The 14,496-nt window shown below is 42.4% G+C and overlaps 1 protein-coding gene across 1 annotated transcript in view; it reads left to right on the plus strand.

The window, feature by feature from the left end:
• Window positions 1-14,496, plus strand: part of LOC125101596 (fibrocystin-like) — a 269,137-nt gene that overhangs the window by 2,649 nt on the left and 251,992 nt on the right. The window contains 9 exon segments of the mRNA XM_047731988.1: window positions 261-325; window positions 840-879; window positions 1,769-1,839; window positions 5,192-5,293; window positions 6,115-6,218; window positions 8,757-8,838; window positions 8,841-8,913; window positions 12,674-12,788; window positions 13,785-14,063. Of these exon segments, the coding sequence (XP_047587944.1) occupies window positions 261-325; window positions 840-879; window positions 1,769-1,839; window positions 5,192-5,293; window positions 6,115-6,218; window positions 8,757-8,838; window positions 8,841-8,913; window positions 12,674-12,788; window positions 13,785-14,063 (931 nt within the window).

A 14,496-nucleotide genomic window follows, 5' to 3' on the forward strand; every position in this document is an offset into this window, starting at 1 on the left:
GAATGAGTGAAATTTTGTCTCTTACACCATGTGTTTAACTGATAGCACATGTTGATGAGAACTCTAGTTAGTACTATTCTACATATTTTCTCCAATGAGTTCATTATGCCTTCTGTATCTGCCATTTTTACTGACTAGCTGGTATTTTTTTATTTTATTTTATTTTATTTTATTTTATTTTATTTTCTGGGCTAAAGAGTCAAACTACTGAACTGAGTTGTCTGGTAATTCTCACCACTGGTTTTTGGTTCTTTCTCTAGCTATCCTCTTCAGGAAGACCATGGTCTTGGGACTCTGCAGTGCCGTGTAGAAGGCAACTACATCGGTCTGTCCAAGAAGTAACATAAGTTGAAAGTCTTATGTGTTTCTTTTTCTGTATCAGAAAAATACTAGTTCAAGGATTGCTTCTCACAAGGATGATTATAGTCACTACCAGCTGTTGAGAACTGCTTAAAAATCTATATGAAAGAGCTTAAATAGAAATTAATTTAATCGTCACAGTGAATGGATTGGTGAGGCTGGTGGAATTATTTTCACTTTAGAGGGGAGAAAATTGCAGCTAGTGACCAGGGCAGCTGGTTATGGATTTACCATGTTTAGTGTGACTTTAAGCCTGGACTCTGAGCTGCTATGTGCTACCACATCTATCCTTTTATTGTTGGAAGTCAACAGTGATTGTGCTGAGTCTCAGATGTGCTTATTTGGGCACTGTTAAAGAAATTACAGGTCTGGGTGGTAACTTGGTGATTATCTGGAGTCCTTGGGTTTATGGTAGCAAGGACCTGGTCCCTGTGACACAGACAGACTCCTGTGTTAATGTCTGTTTCTTTTCGTTACAGGCTCCCAGAATGTTAGTGTCTCGGTATTTAACAAAGGAAAGTAAGTAACTGGAAGCAAACAAATTTATCATCACCTTATATTATTGATCTCTTTCTGGTCTTGCTTATTTTTTTGGAACCTTTTATAGTGGAGAATTCTAAACATACAGGAATAAAATAGGATTAATGAAACCCTGTGTACCTACCTGATTTCTTTGACTTAGGTGAATATAATTGTGTCTTACACACTCATCTTGAGGTAATGTAAATGTTTCAATGTGATGATGGCACAAAATGGTGGGAATTAGATCTTTAGTAATCTCATAAATTTAAAACAGGACATTGTTCCATGAAATGCACTGTACCATTCTAAGAAATGCCTTCCTCAAGATGGAAAGGGTCCAGATTTCATAGAGTTTTGGAGAGGAGATTATGATTTGGAATGGTTTCTGTATGCCTTAGCTAATGTTCTGACACCATAACTTGTCAAGGGTTTTCCTGAAAAGCATACTCTCTAGCTGACATTCATCCCATTGTGGTGATAGCGGCATATCACTACAGCTCCCAGTCCCAAGAATGGAGGTTCTCTCCCTCTTTCTCTCGAATTTAGGAAGGAATAATACTAGTATCTATAGAGTATCTACTATAGGCCATCTCCTTACCAGGCCCTTTCACATTCATCTTTCCCTAACATTTGTGATGCTCTGTGAAGTAGGTATTATTGGGACTCCCTGGAAGTAGGTATTATTATTAAAAACTTTCAAAATCACAAAACACAGGTTGCCCCATGGGTATCGTTCTTTACTCGTCAAAGGGAGCTGGTATCCAGACTATTCAAAAGATCAGGGGAAGTTGGCCCTCGATCTTTGTTGTAGGCAGCTAATTTAAGAAATGCAATCTCAAATGGTTTTTTTTTTTTTTCCATCTAAAGCAAACCTTTGTCTTGGCAGGTCCATAGTACATAAGAATGCATGGATGATCAGTGCTAAACTGGAACTTTTCCTGTACCAGACACACTCAGGTACTCATGCCTTTCTCCCTGAACTCCTCACTCCTTCCCTCACACCTTACTCAATGTTGGATTCTTCTTCTCTTTCTCCTGGTGCCATTCTCTAAAACCAGGAAGCTGAAGCGTCCCAACCCCCATAATGATGGGTGACTTAGGTTTCGGGTGAGAAGAAATTGCTTGTGTGCATGCTATATTAAAAGAGGCTCGATCATAGACTTCTATACAGAGTTTTGGATATAAATGAATGAAAGAAAGGAAGTCATCCTTGTTCTATGTTCTGAGAAATAACAGAAAAGCAGTGGCCCCCAAAAGTACAAAAGTGTATCTTTCCGGTTACTTTAACACCCCCTCTGAACATTCACCCAACAATTTATGACTTGCTAATATTGATGTTCAACGATGGAGTGGCTCTCTGAAGGGTAAACTTCTATGCTGAAAAATGAATGCTGAAAATTGGAAACTTGGATGAAACTGTGAACCCAATTTGGCAGTAGGAAGTTCACCACTGAAGAAGAGTGCTTAGGTTTGAGTCTTGACAATGATCATAAAACCACCGTAGATGTTACTGTGAGGGAGGAACCCATTCCAGGGACAGCAGGATCGACCTTTGCCAAAAGTGCAAGAAATATCGTAGGTCGTGGGGCAAATGTCATTATCTCTCTAGAGTGAGTCTAATTGTGTAAAAAGCTGAATTTTGACCCTTGCCTTTATTTTCTTTACACAGTGTAACTAGTCTCTTTGGGAGTCAGTTGGAAGAAACCTCCGAGGGGATGGTGGTAGTGAGGGCCGAGAGAAGCGGGGCTGGAGCTTGCTGAGTGTTTTACATGTGAGCTCAATGTTTATTTAATTCAGATGAAGACACAGACCCAGAAAGGCAAAGAAACCAAAGTTCCTAGTGCTAGAAAATGCAGATCCAATTCAAAATCTTACGCACAAAAGTATAAACAATGGGAAGTACACTCTTCTGGCCACCTGACCACAAGCTTTGTTGACCAACGCTCTTGAACCCTGAACCACACAGGCTGGCGGGTATCTCCAATCACATAGCTATTTCATATTTCTGGCACCAATGTCTTCTTGGGATGAGGACTCTCAGGCCAGACTTGCTCAGAGCAGAGGAGGTGACGGGAGAGGGGATGTGGACAATGACATTTTGTAGACAATGACAGAGAGTTCCCAGCAGAGCTCCCTGAGGGCTAGCATTCAGTGATTTGTTGAGTTTGATTAAGTCACTTAGCCTTTCTGAGGTGTAATTAAATACCTATAAACTGGACAAAATGGTGTCTGTCCTAACTCTAAAAACTGTCAAAAAAGGAGATGAGGAGGAATCTGGGGATTCACCTACAGTTTTCCTCCATCTCTAGTCTCTAATCCATTCAGTTACCAGTTTCTGTTGGTTTTACCTACCATTGGTTTCATGGTACAGTTTTAGATTACTTACTGCAATTAGGCCTCCCATTGATTTCTTAAAGATGATGTGTCTACTCTATCTCTACCATCACTGCCTCGATTCAGAACCCCATCATCTCTTGCCCGGCCTGCCACAATGACCCCCAGGGGCCCCTATCTGCCATCTGTCCTCTGCTGGTCCATGCTCAACATCGCCACCACCATGCCCTACACCAAACACACGTGATGCCTCTCTTCTTCTGGCTGCCTTCTACAGGAAACGGTACAGGTCCCAGACTCTGGTCTTCTCCTCATCAGCTTCTCCTGCTCCGTTGTTCCCTCTTACATTCCAGCAACACTGAAATGGACTTGAAACACAACTTCTCTCCACACTCAGCCTATCACTTGCTTTATTTTTTATTTTTTAAAAGATATTTTTCTTATTTATTTATTAAAGAGAGAGCATGAGAGGAGAGAGGTCAGTGGGAAAAGCAGACTCCACGCCACTCAGGGAGCTTGATGTGGGATTCAATCCAGTGACTCCAGGATCATGACCTGAGCTGAAGGCAGTCACCTAGCCAACTGAGCCACTCAGGCGCCCTATCACTTGTTTTATTTAAACACCCTTTCCCTTCTCTCTCTCCTTCACTTGGCCAGTTCTAACTCATGCTTTAAGATTCAGCTCGAGTCATTTCTAGAAATTTCTTTGTAGTCCACCAGACCCTCACTCCTAAACCTCCCCTGTGTACTTTCATGTATTCTTTTTAATTTCACTAGCCCAGGATGTCACAATTATACTGTTTCATGGACAGGAGCGTTATGTAAGAAATGCCCTGATAAACTCCACAACCACTCATGACTAGCTTCTTTGTATCTTCAGTTTACTGGAGAATACAACTCGTCTTCCCCTGGAGGGAATGGAACATAGAATGGTCAAAATTGGATCATAGAGAAGAAAGGACCAGAAAATCTTACATTCTGGGGACTATGAGGCATCTGACAGTGGGGTTTTGAAGCAGTCAGGAGGCAGCACAGAAGGATTGAGGGGGTGAGTGCACACTGGGAGAGGAGCATGCAGGATGGGGAGGAGGACAAGGCTCCTGAAGATGGTAGTGGGATTCATTCTTTTGCTTAGTGCAAACTGCAGACTCATAGGGTGAACAGGGCCTTGCTTGGTGCATCCGAAGTTGATTCCTCTATAACATATGACATTATGTTATACGTAATATGTTACATATTCTGTAACATACATATACGTTGTACATTACATGTTCTGTGACTTGTACATTGAGTACTTGAGGTCTGGTGACAGACTTCCTAAGAAAGCATCATGGTATGTAGGGATTTCTGCTGATAGCATGAGTGACTTTCAAATATTGATCCTATATGTATACATACTGCTATAGATGAGTCCTTATATGCGTTTTGAATGACTATTACCAGAAAAAGTTCCAGCCGTTGCTCATCTTAGAAAAGTTCACATTGGGGTGCCTGGGTGGCTCAGTGGGTTAAAACCTCTGCCTTTGGCTCAGGTCATGATTCTGGGGTCCTGGGATCGAGCCCCACATTGGGCTCTCTACTCGGCGGAGAGCCTGCTCCTCCTCTCTCTCTGCCTGCCTCTCTGCCTACTTGTGATCTCTGCCTGTCAAATAAAAAAATAAATCTTAAAAAAAAAAAAGAATACATTTTTGAGGGGTGCCTGGGTGGCTCAATCGTTAAGCGTCTGCCTTCAACTCAGATCATGATCCCAGGGTCCTGGGATTGAGCCCCGCATTGGCCTCCCTGCCTGGTGGGGAGTCTTCTTCTCCCTCTTCCTCTGACTGCTGCTCCTCCTGCTGTGCTCTCTCCCTCTATCAAATAAATAAATAAAATATTTTAAAAAAGAATACATTATTGGTAGCCTTCTATTATTATATTATCTGGGTCACATTCTGGTCTATATTCGGAAGCTTACTTTTTTTTTTTTCTTTTGCAGAAATACTATCGGTGTTTCCAGACACGGGGAGCCTTGGGGGAAGAACAGACATCACAATTACAGGAGACTTCTTCGACAATCCTGTCCAGGTTACCATAGCAGGTAACCAAGTTGAAATGGCTGAAAATAGTTCATAGTTTTAAATGCTGTAGGAGATTACATACCTCTTACGGCATGGAGAGAGTGGGGGAAGCAATTTTTGCCTTTTCTGACTCGTCACACCACCCTGCCATAAGGTGTTTGACCCATTTTGTTGAGACTAGGTGGGGTTGAGGTCCTGCAGGAACAGGATGTTCTGCGGACACACTCATAATTCATGGGCAATTGCTTCAGGGTCTTCATCCTGGGAATGAAGAGAAGGGAAAAGTGTGGCAACCTCTTCACAAAGGTTTACTCCTACTGAAAGGCAACCTCTCTCCTCACCCTCCTTGCTCAGCCCTCTCTATAAGCTAGAGTAGATAGGCATTTGCTATGTAGATTCTTCTGGAATGTCTTTTTGGCTAATCCTTCTGTGGGACTCTTCGAGAACCTTCTGTTCTGCCAGGTGGGAGGCTCCTCCATTTGGTGACACCAAGGATGCGGGAACATGTCCTCACCATCTCACGTCACACTTGTCCTCCCATGCTCAGTTGAGTGGTGGTGTGTGTCCTCAGTGAATGGCATTGCTTTGCCTGGCTTGCTTTCTGATTACTATAAGCTGCCCTCAGTCCCATTGCCCTGCACACTCCCTTTCTTGGCCCCCTTCATTTTGGGTGACAATGTTTGCTGCATGACCCACATCCAGTTCATTGCCTTAGAATAGGAGCCTGTCTACTTCAGCATGGTTGTGTTGTCTTGCCATTACTTCTATATACCTATCTCTCTTTCTTTCTCATTCTCTCTCTTTCTTTGTCCATTTATCTGATTTAAAAAATTCCCCTCAGGTATTCCATGTGATATTAGAGACGTGTCTCCCAGGAAGATTGAGTGCACCACCAGGGCTCCAGGAAAAGGTGCAAGGCTCACTGCCCCTCAGGCAGGTAAGGAAGTCATCACCACAACTGTTCAGCGAACTCCAGCTATAATCGTGAGGGACGGAGAAGTAGAAATGAGTGTTTGCTGCCTCAGCTGTTTGACTGGTTAGCTCTGTGAGCTCCGGGCCCCAGACACCACTATCAGGGCTTTCCTTTCAGAGAGGTCCTTAGCTTTGTTCTGGTGTTTCACCACACTGCACTTCTAGCCCCAACCTGATAAATGACTAGTGGGGTTCAGGGGAGACCTGATCTGGAAAGCATAACTACAGTCAAGACATTGTTGTAGCCACTGGTCGAAACCCCTAAGCTGCCTCCCTCTATACCATGGGTCAGTTGGGAGCCCATTGTCTGAGAAGACCAGATCATTCAAGGGCCCTCTCCTGTGCATAATGACAGCAGCAGGCAAGGCCAGGGAGTGGGGCATGGTGGGGTGCATTTAAATGCCATTTCTTTTTCTTTGGAAAGTAAGGATGTGTTGTTGCCTCAAGTTTATGCCTGAAGTGGGCAGAAATGGGGGAGGCGGGGGGAACAGGTTCCACCTGTTCTTTTCTGCAGATGAAAAGCAAGGCCCTGGAGCACTTTTCTGGAAGCTCAGGTGTAGTTAGGACGAAGGGCCATTGGCGTGTTTAGCCTAGAACGAGGGGCTGCGCGTCTGTATTCCTCACCTGCCCCACGGGGGCTGACTTCATGGTTCAAGTGCAGATAGTGAGCTCAACTCCAGAAGCTCCGCACTTACAGGGGAAGTAACCCAGCAGGGGGAGAAGCCTTTCTAAAGAAAGACCATTCAGGTGTGAAAATGCATGCAAAACTTTGGCTTGAGCATTTTCTGGGTCCCAGATCTGCCATTTTACTCAGGGAAGGCTCCCATCCAAGCAAACAAAACTACTGAAGCAGGTGGTAGAGAGAATGTGTGTTTCCTGTCAGGAAATAGAGAGCTGTCCCCTCTTTGAGTGGTCTCCTGCATTAGCTGCTTGGGAACTGGTAGGATCATTTCCTGAACACAGCTGTTCTTGAAAGTTAATGTCCTTTATGAAGACCTTTTGAAGTTTCTCCTATGAAAGGAGGGCAGAGGACTATGTAAGGCAGTGGTGCTCCAGGGCCCACTGGGGGGTGCTTGGCCACAGCTGGTTGGTCCCGTGGAGATGGTGGGGTGTTGACGGCTGACCTCTCCTGAGGGGAGGTGCCCAGGACATGTTTCCATGCGCAGGACAGGCATCAGAACAGTTCTCCAGTAACCCGAGTACTATATTAAACTATGCTCTTACTTTTCTGCTTGTTCCTTATGTACTTCCTTTTTTTTTTTTTTGGATTTCACAAGACGACAGTAGTAGCTTAAAATAGTAATGATAAGTACTGCAGCAATCCTTCATTAAGTATTTACTATATTTCAGGCTCTTTGTGTATATATTTCAAGCTCCCATTTTTTTTTTGCCAGAATTATTAATTGACCTCATTTGCCCCCCCCCCACCCTCACCCCCTAACAGCCTTACTGAGATACTATTGACATATAACTCCATCTCCCTTAGTTTTTGGTGCATGATCTCTACTTATTGTCTCCATTTTGTTGCACAAGAAAATGAAGGCATTAAGTGGTTTGCTCAAAGCTGCACATGTAGGAAGTGGCAGATCTGGAATCTGAATCCACAAATGGATAATTCTCTAGCTGCACCTTTGGTCCAAGGGTGCAATCATGCAATATTGATTGTACATGTACCTTTGGTGTCAAGGTTTGCTTAATATAAAACACAAAGTAATCAGTACAATATCATTGAAAATATCATGTAATGGCAGCATGCCACATAATTTGTTCCATGTGTGAATCCACACATTGGGGCCATGACATGTATAAAATTTAAGGATTGCTGATTTTCTGGGAAAAAAAGTGTTGTAGGGATAGAAATTCCCAGGCTGAACGAGACCTTAAAAGATACTGAGGGGGTCTCTGGGTGGCTCAGTCGGTAAGTGTCTACCTTCAGCTCAGGTCATGGTCTCAGGGCTTAGGATCAACTTCCTGCATGGGGCTCCTGGCTCAGCGGGGAGTTTGCTTCTCTGTCTCCCTCTAACCCTACCTACCCGCTCCCCTCCCTGACCCTGCTGTGCTTGTGATCACTCTCTCTTCAAATAAAATAAATAAAATAAAATAAAATAGATACTGAAGTTCACTCTCTGAACAAGAGAAGTCAGAGCACACAATTATGGTGCCCTCCCTTACTTAATCGTACCATTTGTTTGGTTGGTCAGTTCTCTCCATGACGGGCTTCTCTTTCCGGACACTCCCATTAAAAAGGACTTCCTACCCTTTTGTGGTCCTCTGAAAATATTCCCTTACTGCTCCTTATCAAGTATCTCTTTCCAAGAGTCTCAATCCGACACTATGCAATATTGTCTGCTTTCTGGAACATTTGTGTTATCTGTAGAACCTCTCACGTGACTACTCCATTGGGATCTCAGTTGCTCACCTCTGTAGAGAGTATCTGGATTGCCTTCACTCTGTTATCTGAGGTAAAGTACTTCCCCAGTTTGGGGACAAATGTCCTCTGATGTTTATGAGGTATGCATGTCTTACAGGAACCGAGGGCTTCTGTTTGAAGTCGGAGAAGCCGTCGAGGGCTTGGATCTCACCTCAGGCACACCGGGTACCAGTGGCAGATTGTCCCGAATGCCAGTTCACCATCTGGATTTTGGTCAAAAGAAGGGCTGCCCTTCAGGTATGCTGTAGGAAAAGCAGAGTTCCAGTCAGAAGTGTTTTTCTTTACTGGCCTAGGTGAGACCCGGAGACAACAAGCAATGAGATTTCCAGGGGGAGAAATTGGAACATCCACCAATCCAACAACAGTTTGACCATGTTTCTCACCAGTGTTGGTCATGTTAGTACAACACAGCCTTCTGTATGTGCACACTAACTTTCGATCAATAGGTAAAATTTAATTTTCTACAAGTCAGTTGACATCTGCTTCGGGAGATCACTATTAATGGGAATACTGAGCTGGATAAGCCAGGACACTTGGTAGAGAGCAGGGTAAAACTTGCCAAGACCTGAAACCAACCTCTGGCTGATGCCAAAGAAAGAAGCAAGAATAGTCTTTGGTCATATGGGAACACGCACCCAGTGCCAAGGTCAACCCAGTGGCTGGCGCCTAGCGGGGGAATCTGGTATGGGCTTCCGAGAGACATTGTTTTCCATAGCAGTGATGGCAGCGTGATTATTGTTTTCCTATTAGTGTGTTGTGAGCATTTTTGATCCCTTCAAGGACATGGCCAGAATGTCTAGTTTTCTGAAGTGGTCTTAAAAATATAAGAAGTTGAGAATTGCTTAGACACACTGTTTCCTTCATGTGCCCTCAGCGTATATACAGAAGGATGGATTCTTTACTGTGGTGACAAATCTCTTCTCCTTTCAAACCTCTCTCAAAGAGGTTGGTCATGACCCCTGGCTGTGAATTCCAGCCATTCCGTGACTTCCTCCAAGGATTTGGGCATTTAAAATTTCAACTCAATTGTGGAATGAAAGACTTTGTTCCTTGTTCAGGGAATTTCAGACATCAAAGAAGCCAAGGAGGGAAGGAAATCTGAACAGAGAAGAGTAGTCTCTGTTGTCCCAGATGCCTAACTAACTAGGTATTTAACCACCAATGTATAGTTTTAAAGTGGCAATCATGGTGGTCCTTTGTGGCACCTAAGGATACATCTTTATCATAGTTTTTGAGAACCATCAATCATGTTCAAAGGAAAACCTTTCAGCTATATTCAGTGTGTGGGGAAGTGTTAAGGAGACAGACCACCTCAAAATACAAAAGGGAATTTTGGCTATATGTACCATCAGCAGGGAATGTGTCTAACTGTCATTTGGAGGAGTTACAAACCACAGTAACTCTTCCCAGTCTCTCTGTCCTTTATTTCTTTAAAATTCAAAATTTTTAAATTAAAAAAATTAGAGTATTTATTGATTAATTGATAAATCATTATATTGGTGGACCTTTGAAATAGTTATTTTCAAAATGATTTTCAGAAAATATTCTTGGTGTTTATTGAGATAGTTTAATCATTTGCTTAGCCATATCTGTCTCTAATATTAAGGTCACTAGAATTGATCTGAAACATTAAAAAATGTATGGTCATATTTTTGAAGTATTTCATAAATTGCCTGCATCTTTGAAGTTGTAGGATGTGTCTTTTAATTTGAAATTGTTGACACATTTGATTGAGTTTTCTCTGTGGGTTGTAATATTTTTAATTGGAAAAATAATCTTTGTAGGTGTTGAGGTAATTGGTAGGCTCAGAGCAAATCACTCCCCCACCCTTTTGTGAGATAATATTTAATTAGTAAACCTTCAAATAATTAAAAACTATTTACTGATCACCTATGTTACACACAACATTGTGTTCATTATGGAGGCTTTAGAAGGTAGAGAGCAAGGTCATTATCTTGGGGAATGACCAGCCTTGTCACATGCATGTACAGCCACAGAGCAAGGTCAGACAGCAAGGACTGACCTTCCTCCACATATGCAGTGTGTCTCCCGAATTTCCTATTTAGTTCAACAGATTATGTATTGACTTACTACCATGTTCCAGACCTTCAAAGACAAGTTAGTTCATGAGAAGCAACAACTGAAGAAATATTTATAGGTCTAGTTTGCTGATGAGGAACCATAGGTAAAGTGTTTTTCTAATGTTATAAAACTAACAAGCATCAAAAAGAAGCTCTGATTTTTTCTGATTTCAAGTCTTGTGATTTCTCCAGAAGTCCACCTATACCACATTATGGCATACCTCCTTTCTCACCCATAGGAATATGATATTTTAAAGAGACACAGCAGTCTGTGAGACCCCACAGAAGCACCTTTTGTGAAGTTAATATCTACCATGAGGGAGACAAAATAGAAGCTTCTCTTAATAACACTTGGGGCCATTTCAGTTGGTGATCTCTAGTTCTCGTTCTTTCTTTCTTTCTTTTTTTTTTTTAAGATTTTTTTTATTTATTTGACACACAGAGAGAGATCATAAGTAGGCAGAAAGGCAGGCAGAGAGAGAGGGAAGGAACCAGGCTCCCCACTGAGCAGAGAGCCCAATGTGGGGCTCGATCCCAGGACCCCAAGATCATGACCTGAGCTGAAGGTAGAGGCTTAACCCACTGAGCCACCCAGGCACCTCTATTTCTCTTTCTCTCTCTTTTTTTAAATTTTTTTTTTTTAACATTCAATCTTGCATGTTTATTAAATAGTTTATATATAAAATGAAATATCAAGGTGTTCTACATTCATATAAACAATTGTGATAACATTTGAAATTGTAAAGAAACCTACTGAAGAAAAGACATACTTTACTACTTACAATGCTAAGCTAAGCACAGGTGATCATTCTAGATAATTTCTTCTAAATACATAGACACAGGTTTGTGGCTTCAGAAAGCAAACACAGGAGAAGTATAAGGGTGTATCATTCTTCTTTCCTTTTTCACCATAAGACAGGATGGTCCAGTTTGGAAAAACCGAGATCTTTTCTAAGTTCCAAATAGGTGCCATTGCTCACCCAGGAGTCATCACTGGATTTCAGGCTATGACAAATGGTGCTTCTGAGAGAAAGATGGATAAGGGAAGAGTCTGTCATGTGTAAAACACGGCTGGGATGACGGCCACCATCTTGGGTGTGACTATATAAAAGCTAGGAATCAGCCGGGTTGTTCACAGCAAGTTATAAGTTGACATTAAAAACAAAAGGAATTGGAAGACGTAAGAGTCAGGAGAGCACAACCTTGGTTCACTATTGTTTGACTAGATAATATATTAAATAGATAAAAATTCATAAGGTCCAAAGGGGTGGATAGCTAAAAGTCTTCTTTCTATTCCCATCTCCCAGACTCCTACTCTTTTTTTAAATTTTTAAAAAAATTTTAATTTAATTTTTTTTAATTTTAATTTTTTAACTAACATATAATTTATTTCAGGGGTACAGGTCTAAAGGTCTAAAGGGCTAAGCCTTTAGACAGTCCTGTGCTGCAGCTACAACTTTCCCAAAGACACCTTGATTACAAAGGGAATTGTGGCCATTGTGAAGGGATGGGTTGAGATACAGACTAGCAGGTGCTGTAGGAATAGCTATTTCCAGCGTATGCTGGCCACTCACATGACAGAGTCAAGTGTTTCTTCCTCCTTGCCACAAAGAAAACAGTACAGTGGGGCATCTGGGTGGCTCAATCAGTTAAGTGTCTGCCTTTGGCTCAGGTCATGATTCCAGGGTCCTCAGATAGAGGCCTGCATCGGGCTCCCTGCTTGGCAGGAAGCCTGCTTCTCCCTCTCCCTCTGCCTGATGCTCCCCCTGCTTGTGTGCTCTAACCTCTGACAAATAAATAAAATCTTTTTTTTTTTTTTTTTTTTAAGGAAAAACAAAGTGCAAGAGCACTCATTTGTTGGGTCTGTGACCCGGGTGTTGGCTGTTTTTAATTCTCTCTGTTTCTCTCCTTTCCAGAGCACGGCTCAGTGGGTTCTTTGTGGCTCCCGAGACAAATAATTACACTTTCTGGATCCAGGCTGACAACCAAGCTTCCCTGTACTTCAGTCATTCAGAGGACCCAAAGACCAAGGTATTCACCTTCCTCTTACTTTTCTTTTTCTTGTCCCTAGTTCTTTACTCCTGAAAAAAAAAAAAAAAGAATAACACCAAAGCGTTCATATTCTACTTGTAATTGTAACATGTCACTAAGCAACTAGGAATTTTAATGTTTCATTTTGTTGGGGGGGTGGGTGGGTTTATTTTTTGTTAAATTTTTTGAAAATTGAGATATAATTGACATGATTTTAATTGTTGAAAAAGAATTTGGTTGAATGTGTTGGCACATTTATTGAGCACTTACTATAAGCCCAATGTTAAGCAACATTGTTTATGTACCTTGTCTCTGATCTTCACAACACCTCTGTGGGCTAATTATATTTATCTCCATTTTCCAGATAAGAAAATGGAGGCTTAGAAAGATTATATGGCCAATCCAGGGCCACTTGGATCAAAAGAGGCATGGTGGTTAGAGTTCAGACTCTGTCTGATTCTAAAACTTGTGCATTTTTCCCTGGTTTTTGGGCAGAGATGTAGCCAGTCTTATTTAGGAATTTCCTGGTCAGCTTTGAAGGATAAGAAAAAGTGCTTTTAACAAAAAGCCAAGATTCACTAGCAGCACTGACAAAGAACCACTTATGCCCTCAAATTATTAACATGCTTCTGCAGAATTATTTTGCTAGTTGCTAGAGAAACATTGTAGATGTTGGGGCAGTCAAGTCATTCTAGGTTTCTCAGTTGGCTTAGTATTATTTTATCCATAGTATCATGTAAAGCCAGGGTTTCAGGTTGGCTGTTTCTGCTCTAAACATGGACCATTCAGCCTTATCTGAATACAGTTTATTAGAGAGACAGAGATAGAGTGAGGAGCAGAGAAGCATATACAACCACAGGCGTGTGATTGAGCTGACTTATTGGAAAAGCAGACAGTCCAAAGACCCTGTCAGTAGCTGTTCAGGCACTTGCGGTTTAAGAAGAAAATGCCCATAAGCTTCATAGTATTGACTGTGATATACTTCTTGGGCCCCAGGTGAAAGTGGCCTCCATCAGGGTGGGCATTGCTGACTGGTTTGACGCTTGGGAGCAGACTGGGCATGACGGGACTCGGCAACGGAAGACCCCCAAGTTGGAGCTGGTTGGTGGCACCAGCTACTACCTGGAAGCAGAGCATTGTGGGAGAGCCCCCAGCAGGGGAATGAGAATTGGCGTCCAGATCCACAATACCTGGCTGAATCCTGATGTGGTCAGCACTTACCACCGCGAAAAGCAGCAAATCCGAATCCACGCCCAGAGACTTCCGGAAATCCAGGTGTGCGGCTGTTTTCCATCCTGTGGGCTTGGATTCAGGGCCTGAACGCTGGAAGGAACATCATCTGGCTTAGTGGAAGGATCACTAGCTGGGAGCCAGGAGGATTGAGTCGTAATGATAATTCTGCTGCCAGAGGGATAGGGTATTTATCCAATAGGATTGTGAGGACATCTCAAACAAATGCCGAGTCTTATTATTATTATTTTTTAGTTTTTTTTTTAAAAAAGATTTTATTTATTTATTTGACAGAGAGAGAGAGATCACAAGTAAGCAGAGAGGCAGGCAGAGAGAGAGGGGGAAGCAGGATCCCCACTTAGCAGAGAGCCCAATGTGGGGCTTGATCCCAGGACCCTGAGATCATGACCAGAGCCGAAGGCAGAGTCTTTAACCCACTGAGCCACCCAGGCGCCCCGCCAAGTCTTATTATTAAGAT

The sequence above is a fragment of the Lutra lutra genome, chromosome 6 (genome assembly GCF_902655055.1).
Source record: "Lutra lutra chromosome 6, mLutLut1.2, whole genome shotgun sequence".
Classification (NCBI taxonomy): Eukaryota; Metazoa; Chordata; class Mammalia; order Carnivora; family Mustelidae; genus Lutra; species Lutra lutra.